This window comes from Suncus etruscus, chromosome 2, assembly GCF_024139225.1.
Source record: "Suncus etruscus isolate mSunEtr1 chromosome 2, mSunEtr1.pri.cur, whole genome shotgun sequence".
Classification (NCBI taxonomy): domain Eukaryota; kingdom Metazoa; phylum Chordata; class Mammalia; order Eulipotyphla; family Soricidae; genus Suncus; species Suncus etruscus.
The window spans coordinates 3,140,115-3,162,122 of record NC_064849.1 but is presented as its reverse complement, the minus strand read 5'-3'; the positions used below and the strand labels follow the sequence as shown (position 1 = coordinate 3,162,122).

Sequence of the window (22,008 nt, the reverse complement as noted above, 5' to 3'; positions counted from 1 at the left end):
AACTGGCCTGATCCTCCCTCTCCCCTGGCAGCCGCTGCCTATTACCTGCCTCGGCACCTGACTCCCAACCCCACCTACTCGCACCTGTACCCGCCGTACCTCATCCGCGGCTACCCCGACACGGCGGCGCTGGAGAACCGGCAGACAATCATCAATGACTACATCACCTCACAGCAGATGCACCACAACGCGGCCACCGCCATGGCCCAGCGGGCAGACATGCTGCGGGGCCTGTCGCCCCGGGAGTCCTCGCTGGCCCTTAACTATGCCGCTGGCCCACGAGGTGGGTGGGTGGAGCTGGTGGTGGATGGGCTGGGCCGCAGGTGGGGCTGCTGGTGGTGGACAGGGGCCTCTCCCAGGACTTGGGGCTCTCGGTGACAGGACCGGCCTCTTTGCTGGGTGGGTGGTCATGCCTTGCAGGTGACGTGTGGTGAGAGTGTATCCCTAGGGTCTGCACGGTTTTACACTTGGATTGTAAAGCAGAAGATTGTCTGTCATCCATCTGTTACGCCTATGGCTGCTGGCAGACTGGTGTTTTTGAGTGGGTGGGATGACAATGAAGCTTCTGCAACCTTCCTGCAGGGGCCCCCCGCCCCCCCCCCCCCGGCAAGAGCTGGGGAGCAGGGCCCAGGCACCGTGGAAGGATCCATATTCTCTGAGGATAGCTCCCCTCACACCCCACATTGCCGACCACCCGGCCCCCTTCCTTCCCACAGGCATCATTGACTTGTCCCAAGTGCCACACCTGCCCGTGCTGGTGCCCCCAACGCCAGGCACGCCTGCCACCGCCATGGACCGCCTGGCCTACCTCCCCACCGCACCCCAGCATTTCAGCAGCCGGCTTAGCAGCTCCCCACTGTCCCCAGGTAACGCCTCACCCCATGGGGGGGACCTAGGAGGGGCTGGGCGGGTTCTCAGTGGCCCCTGGGGTCAAGTTGCAGCCTCGAAACTTATTGGTTTCCAGGAGGCCCCACTCACCTGACCAAGCCATCGACTGCCTCCTCCGAGCGGGAGCGAGAGCGGGAGAGAGAGCGAGAGCGGGAACGTTCTGTCCTCACGTCCACCACCACCGTGGAGCACGCGCCCATCTGGAGACCCGGTAGGGACCCCAAGTCCCCCCTGCCCTGCCTTGCCCTGTCTCAGCTGTTGCCCGACGTCCTTCTGACCCTGGCCTGTGTCTCCCAGGTACAGAGCAGAGCGGCGGCAGCGGAGGCAGCAGCCGGGCCACCTCTCACTCCCACACCCACCAGCACTCGCCTATCTCTCCCCGGACCCAGGACACTGTCCAGCAGCGGCCCAGCGTCCTGCACAACACGGGCATGAAGGGCGTCGCCAGCTCCGTGGAGCCCAGCACGCCCACGGTCCTGAGGTGGGCCAGGTTGGCACAAGGGAGGGGACGGGGTGGGCAGGTGGGCCGCCTGTGTGGGCGAGAGGGCGGGTTGGGGAGCCTCACTCCATCCATCAGAACCTCGGGGACCCCCACCACCACCTTTCAGATGGACGCTGGCGGTTTGCAGCAGGGTGCCAGGGCCGGGCCGGGGACTTGCCAGGCATGGGGTGACCGCGTGACCCCCACTGTCCTCCCCAGGTCCACCGCCACCTCCTCGCCCGTGCGCCCAGCCGCCACATTCCCGCCCGCCGCCCACTGCCCGCTGGGCAGCGCCCTGGACGGGGTCTACCCCCCTCTCTCCGAGCCCGTCCTGCTGCCCAAGGAGGCGTCACGGGGCACCCGGGCCGAGCGGGCCCGAGCTGAACCGGCCCACGCTTTCCTCACCAAGCCCCCCACCCGCTCGGGGCTGGAGCCTGCCTCATCCCCGGGAAAGGGCTCCGAGCCTCGGCCCTCGGCACCCCCAGCCTCCGGCCACACCGTGGGGCGCGCCCCTGCTAAGAGCCTCGCGCCGCACCACGCCAGCCCGGAGCCTCCCGCAGCATCGGCCCCGGCCGCGGACCCGCATCGGGAAAAGACCCCAAGTAAACCCTTTTCCATCCAGGAACTGGAACTCCGTTCTCTGGGTAAGACCACCCTGACGGCGGCCACCTTCATAGACGCGGTAATCATGCGTCAAATCGCCCACGATAAGGGGCCACGAGAAGGTCCGCCGGCCGCCGGCTCCCCTCCCCACGGTAAGCTCCGGCCGCCGCCCCCGCCCGTGGCCCCAACACCCACAGATCCTCGCTTTTGATTTGATTCCCACCCGTTGTTTCTCGGTTTGGTTTTTTGGTTGGTCTTTTCTCACTTCTGGTCTTTTGTTTGGACGCCCCCACGCTCGCTCACTCGCTCGCTCGCGGCCCAGCTGCCGCCCCATTATTCCCACATTGTTTTTTCCGTGGTTATCCTTTTTTTTTTTTTTTTTTTCCTTTTTTGCTTTTTTGAATTTTCGCCTTTTTTTTTTTTTTCTGATTCCCTTGAATGGATGGGTCTGTGATTCAACCACGCCTTCATCTCTCCCTGCCTTGTCTCCCTCCCACCCCGCAACCTCTGGGGGACAGAGCGGGACCATTCCTAGGCCTGGCAGGGCTGTGGGGCTGGAAGGGGTTGGTGCAAGGGATGAGGGCCTCCCACTTGCCAGGACGAACGTTCTGGGCCCCTTTGCTGACCTGCCCACCAAGTAGCCCCAGAAAAAACGGGCATCCTGCCTGTTACCTTTTGGCTGGGCTGTGAATCATGTAGGAACACCCCCCAGGAGCTGGTGTCCCCCACCCACTTCTTTCTCCATGGCAGCTCCCCAAGCCTAAGGCCCAGACCCCTCCTTCCTTTGCTTCTATCTTCTGGCCTGTCCCCTTCCTTCCTGTCTCTCCTCTCTCGTCTCCATCTCTCCCTCTCTCAGATCCCTTTCTCTCTCATGTTCCTCTTTCCCACCTGTCTCTCTCTCTCTCTCTCTCTCCCTCCCCTCTCCCCCCCCTCTCTCTCCCTGTCCTCTCTTCTTCCCTCTCCTGCCCACAGCGCACAGCCACCATCTCTCCCACTTCTCACCAACAGCTCCTTCCCAGGCCCCATCCTTCCCTCCATTACCTCCAAGTCAGCCCCTCCAGTCTGTAGGGGGGTCGGGAAGGCAGCCCGCCTTATCCTGTGTGCTGACCCCACCTGCCTGCCTGCCCACCCCAGGTTATCACACCGGCGGGGGCGGCAGCTACAGCCCGGACGGGGTGGAGCCCGTGAGCCCCGTGAGCTCTCCCCACGACAAGGGGCTCCCCAAACATCTGGAGGAGCTCGACAAGAGCCACTTGCCGGGGGAGCTGCGGCACAAACCACCAGGTGGGCACTGCAGGTGACACGCACAGAGCAGGGTACCCTCTAGAATGGGGTCCCCCGCTGCGCCCTCACCACCTCGCCCCGCCACGCCTGCAGGCCCCGGAAAGCTCAGCACCGAGGCTGCTCTCCTGCCACACCTGCAGCCGCTGACCGAGAGCCAGGCGGCCCCCAGCTCACTGCTGCCGTCCACGCCGGGGGTGAAGGGCCACCAGCGGGTGGTTACCCTGGCACAACACATCAGTGTAACTTTCTGCCCATCCGGGGGTGGAGGCGGGGGACAGCCCTGGGCAACAGGTCAAACCCACGCCTGCCTCTGCCCACAGGAGGTGATCACACAGGACTACACGCGGCACCACCCACAGCAGCTCAGCGCAGCCCTGCCCGCCCCCCTCTATACCTTCCCCGGTGCCAGCTGCCCCATCTTGGACCTCCGCCGCCCTCCCAGCGACCTCTACCTCCCGCCTCCCGAGCACGGCGTCCCTGCCCGTGGCTCTCCGCACAGCGAGGGGGGCAAGAGGTGGGCACAGGCCTTTGGGGAGGATGTGGGTGGAAAAGACCCCACATACATACTGGGGCATATGGGCTATTTGACAAATAGAGGGACAGCCAGAACTGTGTGCTTGCATGCATACGGGGACCCAGGCGGGGTGGCAGTGGGGTTTGGCTTAGCAGCAGTGCCTGGCTTGGGGGGGCAGGTGGGGAGACTGGCCCAGAAGATGTTGAAAGGTGAAGTGCCAGCAGGACTTGTATTTTCCGGAGGTCATGACCTAGGCGGCGGGGCTTTGCTCTCTAACCCCCATGTCCCTCCACTCAGGTCCCCAGAACCCAGCAAGACGTCGACCTTGGGCAGCAGTGAGGACGGCATGGAGCCTGTTTCCCCCCCAGAAGGCCTGGCCGAGCCAGGACACCCCCGCAGCGCCATGTTTCCCCTGCTGTACCGAGAAGGAGAGACTGGAGAGTCCAGGTAGGCAGCGAGGGCAGGCCTGGGCCCTGCGGGGTGAGGCGGGGTGGCCGGGGGGGCCACAGCAGAGGCTCTGATTAGCTGACAACCCGCAGGAACCCTTGTGGGGCTCCCTGATTGGGTGGGCAGTGCAAACCTCACACCAGCCACAGGGTCAATGGAAAGGCCAAAGCAGGCAAAAGCAAGAGACTGTGGGCGTCTGACAGGCTCCCCGGGCCTCTTCCCAGGATGGGTTCCAAGTCTCCAGGCAGCACTGGCCAGCCGCCCGCCTTCTTCAGCAAACTGACCGAGAACAACTCGGCCATGGTGAAGTCCAAGAAACAGGAGATCAACAAGAAGCTGAGCACCCACAACCGCAACGAGCCCGAGTACAGTGAGTGGGACGAGGGTCCGGGACCCCTCAGAGCCTTGCGTGGTTGAGCTCAGCCACGGCGGCGCTAGCTGGCTCCCAGGGTGGCTCCCTAGCCCAACAGTGACTCCTAGCAGAGCGCCCAGCCCTGGGCTCACCTGGGCTTCTCCTACAGTTACTAAGGCACCACATCACGCCCTCATAACTGAAATGGGAGGGGCTTTGGGGCTCGCTTCGAGGCATGAAGCACCCACCCATCACTCCCAACCAGGATCAAGCTGGTCAGGTGCGACCCTGGCACCAAGCTAGGCATCCCACACAGGTCAGGGCTGATACCATCTCAGCCCTACCCTGTCCGGCCAGCCAGGATCCCCAACAGCTCCCAGGGGACTAGGAATGGAGGATGCCCCAGGCCTGTAAGCCTCACAATCTGATTTCCCTGCAGATATCGGCCAGCCGGGCACAGAAATCTTCAATATGCCTGCCATCACCGGAACAGGTACTGCTGCCATTCTGGTCATTCTCCCTCCCCATACCCCCAAGTAGGGCCTCTTGGCTTTGGGGTCCAGGACTAGGAATGTGCAACAGTGTCCATCTGGGCAGCACTGCTCTGTGCACCCCCGGGGGTCTCAGTGAGTGGGCAAGCAGCTTTCGCCCGGCTCCACATGGAGCCAGAGCTTTCCCTGTAGAAGACTCATAGCTCTCCTTGCACCTTGGTGCTCCAGGGGCTGGCTCTGCAGCCTCAGAACACTGTACAGAGTGCCAGGGCCCAGGCCTAGGGGACTGGTGAGAAGGGCCAAGTAGAACCTTGGTCTGGGTGCCAGAAGGTGGAAGGACAGCTTGGTTCGGAGCCCTGACACAGGTTCTTCCAGGAGTGTACCTGTTCCCTGTCCCCCAGTCTTGGTCCTGTGCCCTGCACCAGGCCTCAGGCAGTGGAGAGGGCAGTGTGGTGGGAATAGAATAAGGTAGAGAAGCTTGAGTTTCCAATGCCGCAAAACACGGCACTCCGGACTGGAGCCATAGGACAGCAGGGAGGGTATCTGCCTTGCATACAGGCAACCCAGGCTACATAGGGCCCCCTGAGCCCCACCAGGAGTGTGATTCCTGAGTGCAGAGCCAGGTATAATCTGAGGAGATATGCTCCAAAGTAAACAAGCCAAAAAAAAAAAAAAAAAAGTTTGTAGCAGCATGGCACACAGCCTTAGGCAGTGGGGCCCAGAGCCAAGGCTGGCAGGACAGGAAGTACGGGGGGGGGGGATGGGCGGGCCCTCATCTCAGCACTCCCTGCCCTGCCCCTGCATGCACCTTTAACTGCATGGCTGCCTCCCCCACCTTTCTGCACCTTTTTCCACCCTTGAGGAACCGGTGGGTGGAGCCAGGCCGAGGGTGGAACAGGGAGAGACTAAGGAGTCCCCTTAGGGACCAAAGGGCACCCCTTCTTGATTCCTTGATTCGTTTATTTAGCATCCTCCCTTTCCTGCAGAGGCTCCCCTCTAGCCGCTGGGTGTTTTTTTCTTTCAAAAAAGCAGCAGCTTTGAGGACCTGGGGGAGTCAGAGAGCATCCCGCAGGCTGGGGCTGTAGTGGATCCGGGAAGAGGCAGTGCAGGGCAGGGCACTGCATATCACTGGTTACCCCACCCCAGGAGGGCCCCCAGGCACCTTCCCACCAGCCTACTGGGGCTGGGAGAGTGTCTGGCTTCCCTGCCCACCCAGTGGGGCATGCCTGAGGAGACAGGAAGCCTGCCAAGTTGGAGGGCGCCATTCCCCCCTGAAGATGGAACGGGGTGGCGGGCCCAAGGGCCTCGTGGCTTTGCCGAAGCGCGCTCACCGTGTCTTTCCCCCCACCCCGTCCCCGGCCCGGCCCCTGTGTGTCTGTCTCTCCCCCAGGCCTTATGACCTGCCGGAGCCAGGCGGTGCAGGAGCACGCCAGCACCAACATGGGGCTGGAGGCCATAATTAGAAAGGCGCTCATGGGTAAATATGACCACTGGGAGGAGCACCCGCTCGGCGCCAATGCTTTTAACCCTCTGAGCGGCAGTGCCGGCCTGCCCGCTGCTATGCCCGTAACCGCTGCTGATGGACGGAGCGACCACGCGCGCACCTCGCCAGGTCTGCGGCCGCAGGGCCGGCCCTCCGCGTCATTAACCCGCGCCCGGCGCGCCCCTCTGGCGTCACTAACCCGCGCCCGCCCTCGGGGCCACGCCCCCTGCGCCCGCTAACGACCTGCCTTGCTGTCGCGCCCCCCATGCGTCATTAACCGGCGCCGCTCCTGTGCGTCGCGCTCCCCTGCGTCATCCGCACACACGACGCTCCAGGCCCACCCTTGTCCTTTCTCATTGGCTCGCTCTGGCCACGCCCACGCGTGACAGTGACAGTTGCGCGTTGCGTCATTAACACGCGCCGCGAGCACGCCACTCATGCCACATCCCGGCTGCTGCAGAGCTTTTTGCTCTCCCTGCCTCGCGTCCTCCGGGCTCGGACCCACTCGCGCCCACTCGTTGTCGCCCACCGAGCTGATGCTTGTCTAAAATGTTCACAGCCGCCCTTCCCTGCCTTCCCGCACACCTGGCGCCCGCGTATGGTGGGGAGGAGGGAGAGGCCTCGGGCCTGTTCATCTCACCCTGCACCCTGCGAGCACCGGCTTGCTTGCGCCAGGGCCCCTCCGGGCAGGGGCAGAGTTTTAAGGCCCGGCTGGAGTGGAGGCGGGAAGAGGCAGTGCAGGGCGCTTCACTGGTCGTTTGCCTCCCCTACCCCTACCCCAGAAGGCCCCCCAGATACCTTCCCACCAGCCTACTACTATGTCTGTGTTCAGGGGTTGGAGGGACCCAGCGCCCGGGGGGGGGGGGATCTGGGAGCCGCGGCTGCCATGGGCACGCACCAATGCCCCTTCCTGTGCTTCCACAGGTGGCGGTGCGAAGGCCAAAGTGTCCGGGAGGCCCAGCAGCCGCAAGGCCAAGTCCCCCGCCCCAGGCCTGGCGTCAGGGGAGCGGCCCCCTTCTGTCTCCTCGGTGCATTCGGAAGGGGACTGCAACCGCCGGACGCCGCTCACCAACCGCGTGTGGGAGGACCGGCCCTCGTCCGCAGGTGGGCATCAGCCTCTAGTGTGCATGCAGCGCAGCCCTGTTGGAAGAACCCTGGGAGGGCTCAGCCCTGCTCACCCACCACCCCTCGGGAAGCTTCTAGAAACACTGGGGTGGAGGGCTGGTTTCCTGGGCCCTGACCAGAGACAACAGAAGGGCTGGAAGGGCAGGTAGTTTTCTTCACCAGGAGGAGGCACCTGGGAGGGTATCAGGACCCAGTGACCATCCTCGGGACAGACCCCAGGAGCAGTGGCAGGCGGCAGGATGAAGGGGCTAGGGGCGGAGCCGAGGCTTGGCATCCCCTCACCAGCACCATCCTTTCTTCCTGCAGGTTCCACGCCTTTTCCCTACAACCCCCTGATCATGCGGCTGCAGGCCGGTGCCATGGCCTCCCCGCCGCCACCCGGCCTCCCCACGGGCAGCGGGCCCCTGGCCGGCCCCCATCATGGCTGGGACGAGGAACCCAAGCCCCTGCTGTGCTCCCAGTATGAGACACTCTCCGACAGCGAGTGACTGTCCCTAGTGCGGCTGGCGAGGAGCGAGGATGCCGTCAAGAGAGGCACGCCCTGCCGAGAGAGGAGCCCCTGAGTCTGCCTGCGAGCCACCCGCCCGCCTGTCCATCCGTCCGTCAGTCCGTCCAGAGCCGGCCTCCTTGCCTGTCTAAAGCCTTAACTACAATTCCCGCCCCGGGCTGGCCCTGTGCAGTGATCTTACTCAGGAGAAGCTTACCTGGTGCTCGGGAGGGGAGGGGCCCGGAGGGGCGCAGCGGGCAGGCGTGGCCAGGGACCTGAAGCCGGATGACCATGCCCCTCCCACGCCGCTGCCTCCCCCTTAACGCATTTGGAACCAAAGTCTAAACTGAGCTAGCAGCCCCCGTCCCTGTCTCCACCCCCACCCATCCTGCTTAGTGCTCTGGACCGTCGGGTGCAGGCCTGGCCCAGCCCCCCAGGAGTGCCCAGGCCCTGCGGGCCGTGGTGGGGAGGGAGGCAGTCAGTGTAGATGATGTATTGGTTTACAGGGTATATTTTTGATACCTTCAATGAATGGATTCAGATGTTTTACGCCAGGAAGGACTTACCCAGTATCACTGCAGCTGTGCTTTCCGTCTCCGCTTAGCATTCAAGACAGTTGGTGAGCCCAGAATCCGAGGGGGCCGGGGCGCCCCGCGCCTGCCTCCCCCCTCCACGGGCAGAATGAACTCGATGGGATTCTGTGGCCGCCACTGCGTCCGGCGGCGACATTCTCATTTACACATTCTTCTCATTAAAAAGCAAATATACTCGAGTCACCGAGGCTGCCGCCTTTTTTTTTTTTTTTTAGGTTTTTGGGTCACAGTGGCGACGTTCAGGGGCTACTCCTGGCTCTGCTTTGAGAAGTCGCCCCTGGCAAGCTCGGGGGACCATATGGGTTGCCAGATTCGAACCAGGTCCGTCCTGTGTTGGCCGCTTGCAAGGACACCTTACTGCTGTGATATCCTCTGGCCCCTAGGCTGCCACTTCTTGAACTCTGCTGGGTGTCAGGCAGGACTAGCGGAGAGCCTGGGAGGTGAAGCCCCCTAAACCCAGAGAACCTGCCTCTTGGTGCTCCTGGGGATAGTGTGGGGGTTCACAGTCTAGGGAAGGGCCTGACAACGTGCATCCGAGCCAGTCACACCTGCAGCAGCACTCACTGCAGTGAGGTGCCAGCCATCTCTTCTGGCTGACATGAGCAGCGAGGCGCCATAGCTACAGCTTTACCCGAATGCAGCCCCTCCCAGGAGAGGCCTCTCACTGTTGTCTGTTGGTGAAGCTGTGGGTGCTCCCCGCATGCGTGTTGGACTCAGTAGAGCCACCCAGTCCTGCCACTCTGCCCTTTCTGCCACCGATGGCAACCTTTCCCCGGTCCCCACGGACCCTTAAGCCATGCAGGTCCCTGCCCGGAGTCTGTAGCCTCACAGGCTGGTTGGTGTCCTGAGAGAGGACCGGGGACTTCAACCCCACGGGCATCTTAAGGAGAGCACCCAAAGGGAGAAGCACCTGCAAGCCACTTCCCATTGTCTGATCATTGTCCCTCCACAAGCAGGATCTCGCATGGGCTTCTGCAGGGACCAGTGTGAGGGACTTACTGGGGGGTTGCTGGAACCTTTGCAAGAGTGGAGTGTGGGGCTAGGCTCTGAGCAGAAAGGTGACCATTCCCCCAACTCCCCGGATCGAAGCGAAAGCACAGCGGGGAAGGAGCTTGAACTTGGCAGGACCGGGTTTGACCCCCAGCATCCCATATGGTTCCTTGAGCCTGCCAGGGTAACCCCCTGAGCACTGCTGGGTGTGGCCCAAACACACACACAAAACAAAACAAAAACAAAAAGAAAGGTAAGCTCCAAGGCACCTGCAAAGCTGGGGTTCTCTCACCTGGTTCTGCTAGGGAGCTTTTGGCCTGGTACCTTTTTGGCCCCCTCTGCTCACACCGTTGCCCCTTAGCGCACCCAGTAACCCCCAGTCCTTCAGGGTCCCCTAGATCAGGCTTAAGTCTCATCCTCACAGGCTCTTCTGGAGGCAGGAATGCGGCCCCTCCAGGGCCCCTCAGTTTCCAAGCAGGATGGCAGGGACCCAGAGAGGATGCTATATCCTGGTGTAGTGCCAGGGTCGGCCGGCAGGTGGCAGTGTTGGTCAACATCGGGCTATTACCCAAATGGGCTTCGTCGTCTCCCCCCAGCCCCCGTGACCCCAAGATGCACCAGCAACGGGGATTCGACATGAGTTGTGGGGCTCAAAACGTGGCTCCCATGGTAACAACCTCACTGCTCAGGACCACCCGACTGCATAGCTGGTGGCACCCCCTTCTCTGGGCTAGGGGCCCCCCAAATCTGCATAGGGCTTTAGGGCAGAAAAAAAGCAGGAACAGCCACTGGTACCCGCAAAAGGTCCATCTGGGTTCCATCTGGCATCTGGCAGGCGCCCCTTCCTATGGGCATTGCCTGGCAAGAGACGCTCCCCTCCCTGCTGTCCCTTTTGTCCCCTCCAGCCAGACAAGCTTTGACAGCCTAAGCTGTCCCTGCTGTTGGCCGGACACACCCCTCAGCTCCCTGACCAGGAGGAAGGGTTTTGGGAGGGATCATTGGAGCTCTGCAGGGGCGAGGCAGCCCGTAGGAACCCCCGCTGGCAGCTGGAAGTGGGGACCCGACAGGCGTCATGGCCAGGAGCAGCAGAGGAAGCGTGTGTGGTTTGCACCTTTTATTAAGAGAATCCACGAACTCCACGTTACCAACAGCCGGAGTGCCCATGGAGAGAGAGGTCTGTCCTGGGGCCGAGCCAGGGCAGCACCTGGTTCGAGGGGCATGTGCCCCGCCAGATGGGCTCTGGGCATTGGCTCAACAGCACCAGGCTGGGCACAGCCTCAGAGTTCCTGGGGTGACGTGAAGTGGGTGAAGGGGCTGTGCCCATCGCTAGACCAGCAGCTGGGCCGCCGTCCAGAATGGGGGACAGGGCCAGTGGGCGACTCCTACTGCCCATGGCCAGGAAGACAGGCCCCGACTTGAGAGTCTCGTCCCAAAGGCCTGGGAGGACAAGGGGTACACTGTATCCCGAGCTCAAAGGCCCAGAGTGGGGAGCAGCACAGCTCCATGCTCTGTGTCCTGCACGCACAGGAAGGCCCTGGACACAGGGTCCCAGCCAGGGTGAGGGGATGCCTGTGTACTGGCAGGAGCCGACACTGTCCCTCGCTCCTGCAGCAGTCAGCGCCGGGTGGGTTCGAGCGTGTCCCGGCCCCACTCTGGACACCAGAGCGGCCCTGGTGTGGGCTGCAACTGGACGCTAGCCATGAAGCGGCGGCCGGGCCAGCCTAGGCTGCAGTGCAGAGTGGTACGGAAGGATGGGCGTGGGTGCTTGGGGAAAATGATGGTGGTGCAGCCGAAGCGCAGTGCCCGAGGCCTTGGCTCCAGGGTTAGCTGGCTGCGGTAGCGGCGCCAAGTGCAGTTGGGGGCCGCCACGATGGTCTCGCTGTAGCCCGTGACCGTCGGCACTGGAGCGTAGAACACCTTGTCCCGAAAGTGCTTCTCAGAGGCGTAGGTGACCTCCGAGTTGCAGCTGGGGGTGGAGATGGGGAAGCAGTGGGGGTGAGTTGGACTGGGGGTGGGGGATGGAGGAGGTGTGGTGACATCTGGTCACCTCATAGGGACACATGGGTCGTGTGACTAAGGCCAGGACCCCCCAGAGGTGATGCTGTGGGGCTCACCCCCAAATATCTGCGGTGGGCTGTGAGCTCACCCCCAAAAGCTCTGGGGTGCAGGACTGGAAACAGATCAGCCCATTGAAGCAGGTCTGTGGGGACACCCAGGGCCCCCAGCCAGGTAGAATGAGTTTCTTTTATTTTGGGGCCACACCTTGTGCCGCTCAGGTGTTACTCCTGGCTCTGTGCTCAGGGATTACTCCTAGCAGGGGAACCAACCATATAGGGTTCCAGGAACCTGGTTTGCTTCTGCAAGGCAAGTGCCCCCACCACGGCCCACCCAAGGCTGTGCCTTAGCTTCCACAGGCCCTTTACCCCCTAGCCAAGCCATCATACTCACCGGATCGCATGAGTGGGTACTGGGTTCACTTCGATTCTCTCCCCAAAGAATACGGGCAGCATCCGGGGCCTCTTCACCAGCACCAGGGAGTCAGGGGGCAGGGCAAGGGGCTGTGGAGAGACCAGACTTCAATGTCCACGGGACACAGGAGAGCCATATCCACACCCTCTGCATACGGGTTCCAGGCCCCTTCTGGGGGTCTGTCTCTGAGCCCAACACAGCTGTGAGAACAGTCTTCTTCCAGACACCCCCTGAGCCCCAAGTCTTTATGGGTGGGACATGGCCAGGACACCTAGACTGGTCAGATCTGGGCCTGTGATGGGCCAGGGAGCTAACCCAGGATTTCCAGGGAGGTAGGGTATGGAGAAGAGCCCTCACAGGAGCAGCTCAAGTCTTGCCAATCTGTGTAAAGACCTGGATCAAGCATGCAAGAAGCTGACCAGATCACATATGAGCCCACCGAGCAAATCCATGTTGTGCAGGGTCAAGGCCAAGGACTGCAGCAGCAGCAGCAGCAGCAGAGTAGAAAAGAGTTGTCCACGGCCCCTCAAAACCCACCAAGATTCCTGCTGCTCCGCCACAAAGCCCCTGCCTCCCCCACACACACACCCAGTTCTCGCTTGGGAAGCATCTCCAGCCCCAAGCAGTGGAGTGCTTCCTTGTTTTCTCTGCACCCCCCCTTTTTTTTTTTTTTTTTTTGGTTTTTGGGTCACACCCGGCGGTGCTCAGGGGTTACTCCTGGCTGTCTGCTCAGAAATAGCTCCTGGCAGGCACTCAGGACCCTATGGGACATTGGGATTCGAACCAACCACCTTTGGTCCTGGATCGGCTGCTTGCAAGGCAAACGCCGCTGTGCTCTCTCTCCGGGCCCTTCTCTGCTCCCCTGACTTGAGCTTTGGATGTGCCATAGGGAGTCCTGAAGTGAGTGACAAGGAGACCACAGAGAACCCAGACAAACAAGGTCCTGGGGCAGAAAATACGGTTTTCACAGAGTTCAACTTAGTGCCCCAAGCCCCACAGTCAGTGCGACCCCAGAACTCCGGATGCTATGCTTATTCCCAATGGACCCCCCCCCCAAGAAACAGGATACTCCATCACGGTGCTGAAAGCATGCTGAGTACCTGTGAGTACCTGTGTGCTGAGTACCTACCTACCTTGAGTGCTGTGTGCTGAGTATTGGTGTCAGTACCTGCTGTCCACTCCTTTGTCACCCACCACCCATCTCCACACACTTACTTGGCCACATGTGACATCCACAGAGCCTTCCCAGATGCTGACACTAACTCCCCGAGTCCCATCCTCCTTCACCGCTTCCCCAGGGACCCAGGGTGGAGACGAGAAGAGCCCGGTGGTCCAGGCCATGGTGCCCCCAGCCCTGCACCTGAACTGGCACCTCTCCTGGTCGCAGGGAGAAATAGCTGTGGGAGCCTCAAGAAGGCCCAGGATGAGGGCCAGACTCATCCCTCACGTGAGCCCCCTGCTGCCCAGAGGGCAGGTCCCCAGAGCCAGATGTCACACTGATTCGTCCCACCTGCTGGCTGGGGTCGGGGAACTCCTCACTCGCAACCATGAGCTCCAGAACAGGCCCAAGCGGCCGTGGTCTGGGGTGTCCTTGGCAGAAGAGTATCGAGATGCTAGAGGGGGTCGCATCGTGAGGTGGGGCCTTCTGGCAGCTGTGGGGTGACACGGCCTCCCAAATCAGCGTTTCGGTGCTCACGATACCCTGGGACTAACATGGTCCCTAAACACCGGGAACTCCTGAAGAATTTCAGGATTTCACTGAGGCCCTACCCTGCCCAACCCAGTCCCTTGGTCCTCCCCACAGCCAAGACCATCGGGGACCCTGCGGGGTCCTCACCATCCCCACCTTCCAGGAAACTCTCGGCACCCCCAGTTTTACCCACAGCTCCAGCAATCGGGGGCATCACCCACTTGGGCAGACACTGGTCTGAGAGGCTTGCCCTGGCCTGCCCACTGTCTGGGGGTGCCAACTGGCCCGCACTCGATGAGCCCCCTGAGGCCTCTGTGGGTTCTCAGGAGACACCCCAGGAACACAGCTCAAGCTGGAGGTGCTGGCACAGCCATGGGCCCCAAGGCAGGACAGATCCACCCTGTCCCCTCATATAGACAGTGCCTCTAAGCAGGAGGACGGAGGATTAATAGGCAGAAGAATAAGGGGGCCCCATGGGCAGCTCTGGGGTCCCACTACCATGACAACCACTTCTCCTTCAGCAGCACCTTCGAACCCCAGAGGCTCACAGGTATTTAGTGTCTGAACAAAAGCTAAGAAAGACCCAGAGGGTGGGAGTTAGTCCCTCAGGGAGGTGTCCTGGGGACCTGAGGTGGGGTGGGGTGGGGTGGGGTTGATCTACAGGTAGTTCATCCACTTCTGAGCCTCAGTTTCCCCTCTGGGAAAGGGACCATCAGATAGCAACTGCCAGAGTTTATGACCCTGCCAGGTACCCGTGGGCAGGAGGTCGCCAGCTCCGCTTCAAGCCCAGAGTCAAGCTCAGGGATTAAAGGTCAGGGGTGCAGTGCTCCTCCGTATCTGCACCAGTGCTTCCCTCTATAATTGCATCCGGTGCTCCTCCATTCTGCATTCAGTGCTCCCTGCAGACCAGTGCCACTGTTCCCTCTATCTGCACCAGTGTTCCCTCGGTTCTGTACCAGTGCTCTCTCCAAATCTGCACCCAATGCTGCTCCATATCTGCTTCCACGCTGGCTGACTCAAGGGGTGCAGTACATGCCGAGATACTCTCTCTGAGGAGGAGCTGAGTGGTCCCAGTGACAGCAGCTGGGCCTGTCCCTTTTTCCTGAGTAGCCCCTAGACCCCCACACCCCATGATTGAGCTCTGTCACCCATGCCCATGACCATGGCCAAGCACTGTAACTCAGAGCTCTTGGTCCAGGTGCCCACGGCAGCCCCCACCTCCCAGCTCACAATCCCAAAGAGACCAAACGTCAGAGTCTTACACACGGTCCGTCCAGACAGTTCTAGAGCGGAATCCCGAGCCTTCCTGCCCGGTCAGCCTGCGTGCAACCCACCGGTGGCACGTGAGTGTCCACTGAAATGTGAGGTTTGGGGCTGAAAGTCTCCAGATTCCAATGCCAGGTCCGGAGGGGATCTCCGGGGGACACAGTTTCTGGCTCTGCGAAGGCCGGTGTCTTACAGGGAAGAGGGGCCCAGGCTGGCAGGATTGGGGGGAACCAGACGCCAAGTCTGACCATCAACTGCTGGGCTCTGCGGGTCGCTTCCTCCCAGGGGACGGTGGCAACCAGCGGGGCTGGAGGCTTCCCCAATAAAGCCAAGCTGGCTCCCCAAGGACCTCAGGGTTTGATTTCTCCTGAGCTGGGGTTCCAGCCTCCCCAAGAACCCCGTCGCTCGCTCCACTCCACTTCCACATTCCACAGGCTTATGGGGAAGGCAGCAGGAAGGCAGGGAGCCCTGGTCTGGGTTTGGTTTAGCACACACAGATACACACCGACACGCAGACAGACACATGCACTCAGAGACATGCATTGCACACAGAGACAAGCGCACACACACAAGCACACGCAGACCCCAGAGACACACAACTCCCATGCACACAGAGACGCATGACACAAGACCTAGGCAAGCACATGAACTCACGCTCAGACACACAGAGAGACCGACCCACGAACAAGCACAAGCATTCAGGGACACACAGGCACACAAGGAGACACACAACCACGGACACGCATGCCCACAAAAACACACAACACAAGACACGCACACTGCACAGACAGACAGACACGCAAACCACCAGCACACGCACTCGGAGACACGCACACACAGACGCAACTTTCCTGTCCCTGCAGCGGGATCGAGCCACAGGGCAGTGGAGAGGCCGGGGCACCGGGGTGCAGCCCCCCAGGGGCAACGACCCAGGGCGGTCGGGGCTGGGCTGGGCTGGGCTGGGGGGCCCTGGGCGGGATCCCCCTTCCCCAGCCTGCGCGCCCCACCTGAGCCATCCCCGGGCTCGCTCCTGGGGGGCTCCGAGGGGGCCACGGCAGGCCGGAGGGGGACCCTGGCTCCACGCCCGGGAGAGGGCCCCGGCCCCGGCTTACCGCTGCGGCCTCCCGCGGCGCGGGTTCGGGTTCGGGTTCGGGTCCGGGTGCCGGCGCCGGCGGGTCTGCGCGCGTGTCCAGGGCCCGGGGCTGGGGCGCGTCGAAGGGCGGGCTGGGGCTGGGGCTGGGCGGCAGCCCGGAGTCGGGGCTGTCCAGCAGGCCCTCGCGCGCCCCGGCCCGGGGGCCGTCGCCCATGTCCCGCAGCCGCAGGGCGCCCACCATGCCTGGGGGGCGCGGGCCGCTCCCCTCGCCGCGCCCCCCGCGCGCGCCCCGTCCGTCCGTCCCCGGGCCCGGCCGGCCCGCAGCTCCAGCCCCCTCGCCGGCGCCGCCCCGGCCCGCCGCACCTTCCCGCCCGGCCCGCCCAAGCCTCCAGCCAGGCGCCGCCTCCGCGTGCCCAGGCGCCCCGGCCCCGCCGGGCCTGGTCCGGGGCTGGGGGGAGCAGGGGGCCCCTGGTAGTGACCCCCGGGGTGTGCGGGGACTTGTGGAGCAGCGGCCATAGGGTCTGGAGGACAGGGTGCACGAGGGCAGGGGTGGGAAGTGGGCACACACAGATACACAGACAGACAGACACACACACACACACACACACACACACGCACGCACACACACCCTGGCAATGTCTGGACACACAGATACACAGACAGACAGACACACATACACGGGAACACACAGATACACAGACAGACAAACACACACGGGACACACAGATACACAGACAGACACACACACACACGGGGACACACAGATAGACAAGACAAACAGACACACACATACACACCCTGGCAATGTCTGGACACATAGATACACAGACAGACAGACACACACACACACAGGGACACACAGATACACAGACAGACACACACACACACACACGAGGACACACAGATAAACAGACACACACACACACACACGGGGACACACAGATAGACAGACAAACAGACAGATAGACACACACACCCTGGCAATGTCTGGACACATAGATACACAGACAGACACACACACACAGGGACACACAGATACACAGACAGACACACACACACGAGGACACACAGATAAACAGACAGACACACACACACACACACACACACACACACGGGGGGACACAGATACACAGACAAACAGACAGATAGACACACACACCCTGGCAATGTCTGGACACATAGATACACAGACAGACAGACACACACACACACACACACACACACACACACGGGGACACACAGACAGACAGACACACACACGGGGACACAGATACACAGACAGACACACACACAGGACACACAGATAGACACACACACGGGGACACACAGATACACAGACACACACACACACAGGACACACAGATACACAGACACACACACACACACGGGGACACACAGATACACAGACAGACACACACACAGTGACACACAGACAGACACACACAGGGACACACCAGATACACAGACAGACACACACACACACAGGGACACACAAATACACAGAAAGGACAGACAGACACACACAGACAGACACACACACAGGGACACACAGATACACAGAAAGGACAGACAGACACACACAGACAGACAGACACACACACGGGGACACACAGATACACAGACAGACAGACACACACACACACCACACACATACCCTGGCAATGTCTGGGCCTTGGAGCCAAATGAGGAGACTGGAGAATGTTTCTGGGGTGGGAAGTGAGGACAGACAGACAGACAAACACAGACACACACACACACTGACAAGTCTGGGAAGTGGGGACATACACACACACACACACACACACACACACACATCCTGGCAAAGTCTAAGCCTTGGAGCACAAATGACACTGGAGACTGTTCTGGAAGACACTACTCTGGCCCCATGGCACCCCGGAGAAGGCTGAGTGCTGGGGTACCCCCACTTATCCCCTCTCCCTTCCTCCCAGGCCAGCAGGACCTCCGAGGCTGATGGGGAGAACAATGCCCCTGCCCCCACAGCCCCCAGTAGTCCCGAGGAGGGCTCTGGAAAGAGAAGAGGAAACCCTTAAGAGTTTGGCTCTGAAAATGCTTTTCCCCAAAGCCCCCCACTGTCCCAGTTCAGCCTCCAAGCCCCTCAGCCCCTCAGGTAAGGGGAGGAGTCCCACGGGACTGTCTCTGCCCATTTGCCAGGATGGGGGCTGCACTCTCAGGGGTGGTGAAAATATGCCCCCTCCCAGCATCAGAGCTGGGGCTGGAGCCTCTGGAACAACCCCCCCCCCCCCCGGAGTAATGCTTAGCAGCAGCTGGGACCAACTTGGGCAGGGGTTCAGAGAAGGTTCTGCCTCAAAGTCTTTGGTATTTTGCCCACTAGGTGCTTCCACCTTTAAAATACTGCAGCGGGATCCATAGCACATCTGTAGGGCGTTTGCCTAGGGCAAACCTACCAGGTTCAATCCCCAGCATCCCATATGGTCCCCAAGCCTGCCAGGAGTGATTTCTGAGCGCAGAGCCAGGAGGAACCCCTGAGCACTACCTGGCATGGCTCAAAACCAGGGGGAAAAGGGGGGTGGGGCAAACAATAAAATAAAATAGTGCAGGGATGAGGGTCGGAGCACAGCAAGGAGGGTGTTTGCAGAACCCAAAATAGCCCCCGACACTGTCAGGTGTGACCCAGCACCACCCCCCCATTCTCCCCCAAAAAGACCAAGTTCCTGAGCCAGAAAGACTCAGAAATGTATAACAGCTATTCTAGCCACAGGCGGAAGCCAACCTCAGTGGTGTTGGGGGATGCAGGAAGGGCTCAGGGGTGCCCAGAGTCTTACAGAACAGGGGGGCAACTGCAGGGGTCCCCCCAGAGCAAACAGGCCTCCCAGAGGGGCACAGGCAGGACCCTGAAGACACCACTGAATTGGTAGCTGAGCTCCAGTCCTATCCTGGAGGGGTCACTCAAAGGGTCCTAGTGACCCTTTAACCCATCTCTGCAGAGGAGAAGGGATAGGGTGGGCCCAATGCATTGTAGCAACCAAGACACTCTACTTATTGTATTGGGAACGAGCGTGGGCCTGCCTGTTACTGTTTGTCCAGTGGGGTCATCCAGCATCACAGAGGTGGGAGGGCACACACAGCTGGCCTTTGGCAGCGTTGCCCTCCCCCCAGGATGGAGTTTCAGGGGGTGGAGTCTCAGACTACCTGGGCTCAAATCCCTGCTCTGTGATATGCAGTCGTTGTGATTACAGACAGGATGAGAGGGTGAAATGAGGGACAAAGTAGAATGGGGCCTGCTGGGCCCATCTTCATGCTCAGCTCTGGACACACACGCACACACGTTTTGTTTGGTTTTGGGGTCACACCGGAGGATGCTCAGGGGTTACTCCTGGCTCTCCACTCAGAAACCGCTTCTGGCAGGCTCGGGGGACCCTATGGGATGTCAGGGTTTGAACCCAGCTTGGCCTCGTGCAAGGCAAACGCTCTCCCAGCTATGCTACGGCTCCAGCATCACCTATTGGGATTTTTTTTTTTTTGAGCCATACCCGGGGCCACTCAGGGGTTCCTCCTGGCTTTCTGCTCAGAAATCGCTCCTGGTGGGCCCGGAGAGATAGCACAGCAGCGTTTGCCTTGCAAGCAGCCGATCCAGGACCAAAGGTGGTTGTTCAAATCCTGGTGTCCCATGTGGTCCCCCATGCCTGCCAGGAGCTATTTCTGAGCAGACAACCAGGAGTAACCCCTGAGCACCGCCGGGTGTGGCCCAAAAACCAAAAAAGAAAAAAAAAGAAAAGAAAAGAAATCGCTCCTGGCAGGCACAGGGGACCATATGGGATGCGGGGATTCGAACTACCGTTGGTCCTGGGTCAGCCGTTTGCTGCTGTGCTATCTCTCTGGCTCCAGCTTTTCTTTTTTAAGGAACGAGACGCATTCTGAGCCTGGCCTCCCCTTCTACCTCTCCAGGAGCAGGAATGACAGGCTGCACCGAGGCCGAGTCCCCGTGCTCCTGTGTCCCCACAGGCCCCGGCCACCCAGCACTCACCGAAGTGGCCTCACACTCCGCCCACACACCCCCAGTCAGGAATGGGCCCAGTGAGTCACGCTCCGCTTTTAGCCCGTCCCCTCATCACCCGTGGCTCTGTTGGCCTGGCGGGGCAGCTGTTGGGCCTGGCCGGTGCCCAGAGATGCTGAAGAGCAGCCTGTGATGCCCTATACTCTGTAGGGGGGGCAGAGTGTCCGGATACACCCCGGGGTTCCTGCCCTCCCACGAAACCCCGTCCCGACAGCACCATCATACAGGAACTCTCACTCCTCTCTCTCTGTCTGTCTGTCTGTCTGTCTGTCTGTCTGTCTGTCCAACATCCACACCCGCGTTTGAACTCTGCAACTCGCACCTGCAGGGCTCAGAGCCCTGAGCTGAGGTGCCCTTTCTGCCTTCTGCCCGTTTTAAGAGAGACCGACTTTGCCCTCATTGAGACGGGCCAGGGGCAGAGCTTCTGAGTGTTGTCAGGTAAGACACCCACAAACTTTTTTGGAGGCTACACCCAGCAATGCTCAGGGGTTACTCCTGGCTCTGCATTCAGGAATTACTCCTGGCAATGCTGAGGGAATCCTATATGGGATGCCGGGGATGGAACCTGGGTCAGCCAGGTTTGTACAAAACAAACGCCTTCTTCGCTGTTCTGTCGCTCCAACCCTGGGGATCCATCCATCCAGTGTCTTTTCATTTGGACTCTGGATGATCCTCACTGCCATCCCGCAAAGCTAGAACCTTCCGGTGTACATGCCCACCCTAAGGGGCTTGTGAGGGGAATGGGGAGTCCCCACCTGGTTCTTCTGGAACATTCCCTACATCTAGTTTGCCCTGATCCCTACCCAAGCTGCCTGGCCCCCTTCCATGGCTGTTTCTCTGAAGTCTACTTAGCTAGTCGGAGAAAAAAGCTCGGTGGATAGAAAATTGTTTTTTGGGTCTTTTTGGATGACACTCAAAGGCGCTCAGGGGTTATTTCTGGCTCTGTGCTCAGAAATCGCTCCTGGCAGGTATGAGGGAACAAATGGGATGCGGGATTCGAACCAGGTCCATGCTGGGTTGGCTGTATTTAATGCAAATGCCCTACCGCTTTGCTGTCACTCTGGCTGGCCCCACAAGAAGTTTTTGCTGCAAAGCCAAACAAAGAGAAGAATAACAAGAGCAGAAGGAAAGAAAGCCTAGAGCAAATCAAACAAACAAGTGAAAAGATTCAGAGATTAGACCAAATGCTCTTGCTAAGCAAATGATTTCTGGGGATATCCTAGCAGGGAAATGCCCAGGAATTGGGAAAATCAGGGGAAAATCAGGGTATGGGAAGATCAGCTGCTCCCTGGACGCCCCAGGACCAGCACTTGCTATACTGGGGCCGGGGAGAAGCGGGTGGAAGGGTCCCAGGGCATCTGGAAGCTTCCTCCAGTCCTTCCCTGATAGGCTCAGCAGCAGCTTCCCTGAACTCACTCTTAGGGTCTGGGCAGCATGAATGAGACCAGCCTGGCTGCTGGAGCCGTTTTCCCTGGATTCTCCCTGAAACTTCGCCCTTCCCCTCCATCTTCTACTTGGACCCATCACCACCTTGACCCTCCTCCTTTCTCACCTCTCTGTCCGCCACTCAATGTCAGCATCTCATAAAATGTGAGCCCCTGTCGGTCACCCATCCACACTTGAGGGGCTCAGCCCAGCTCAGCCACTGGCTCTGAGTCACCCGTTTTGGTTTCAGAAGAAGCAGCTCCCACCCGCCTCAGACTGCCAAAGGGGTTC

General features: G+C 60.7%; 2 protein-coding genes across 2 annotated transcripts in view; one reads left to right on the top strand and one right to left on the bottom strand.

The window, feature by feature from the left end:
• NCOR2 (nuclear receptor corepressor 2) overlaps window positions 1-8,927 on the top strand; it is a 65,893-nt gene extending 56,966 nt beyond the window's left edge. Inside the window, 14 exon segments of the mRNA XM_049769271.1 lie at window positions 32-283; window positions 717-866; window positions 965-1,099; window positions 1,186-1,369; window positions 1,589-2,129; window positions 3,115-3,256; window positions 3,350-3,495; window positions 3,577-3,770; window positions 4,068-4,217; window positions 4,442-4,587; window positions 5,009-5,062; window positions 6,451-6,672; window positions 7,468-7,647; window positions 7,975-8,927. Coding sequence (XP_049625228.1) covers window positions 32-283; window positions 717-866; window positions 965-1,099; window positions 1,186-1,369; window positions 1,589-2,129; window positions 3,115-3,256; window positions 3,350-3,495; window positions 3,577-3,770; window positions 4,068-4,217; window positions 4,442-4,587; window positions 5,009-5,062; window positions 6,451-6,672; window positions 7,468-7,647; window positions 7,975-8,156 — 2,678 coding nt within the window. The 3' untranslated portion in view covers window positions 8,157-8,927.
• Window positions 8,928-11,244: 2,317 nt separating this feature from the next.
• On the bottom strand, window positions 11,245-16,497 carry RFLNA (refilin A). Its single transcript, XM_049769261.1, has 3 exons — window positions 16,276-16,497; window positions 12,187-12,296; window positions 11,245-11,704 (listed from the first exon to the last, which is right to left on the bottom strand). The coding sequence occupies exons 1-3, from the start codon at window positions 16,495-16,497 to the stop codon at window positions 11,353-11,355; spliced, it is 684 nt and encodes a 227-aa protein (XP_049625218.1). The 3' UTR covers window positions 11,245-11,352.
• Window positions 16,498-22,008: the final 5,511 nt, after the last annotated feature.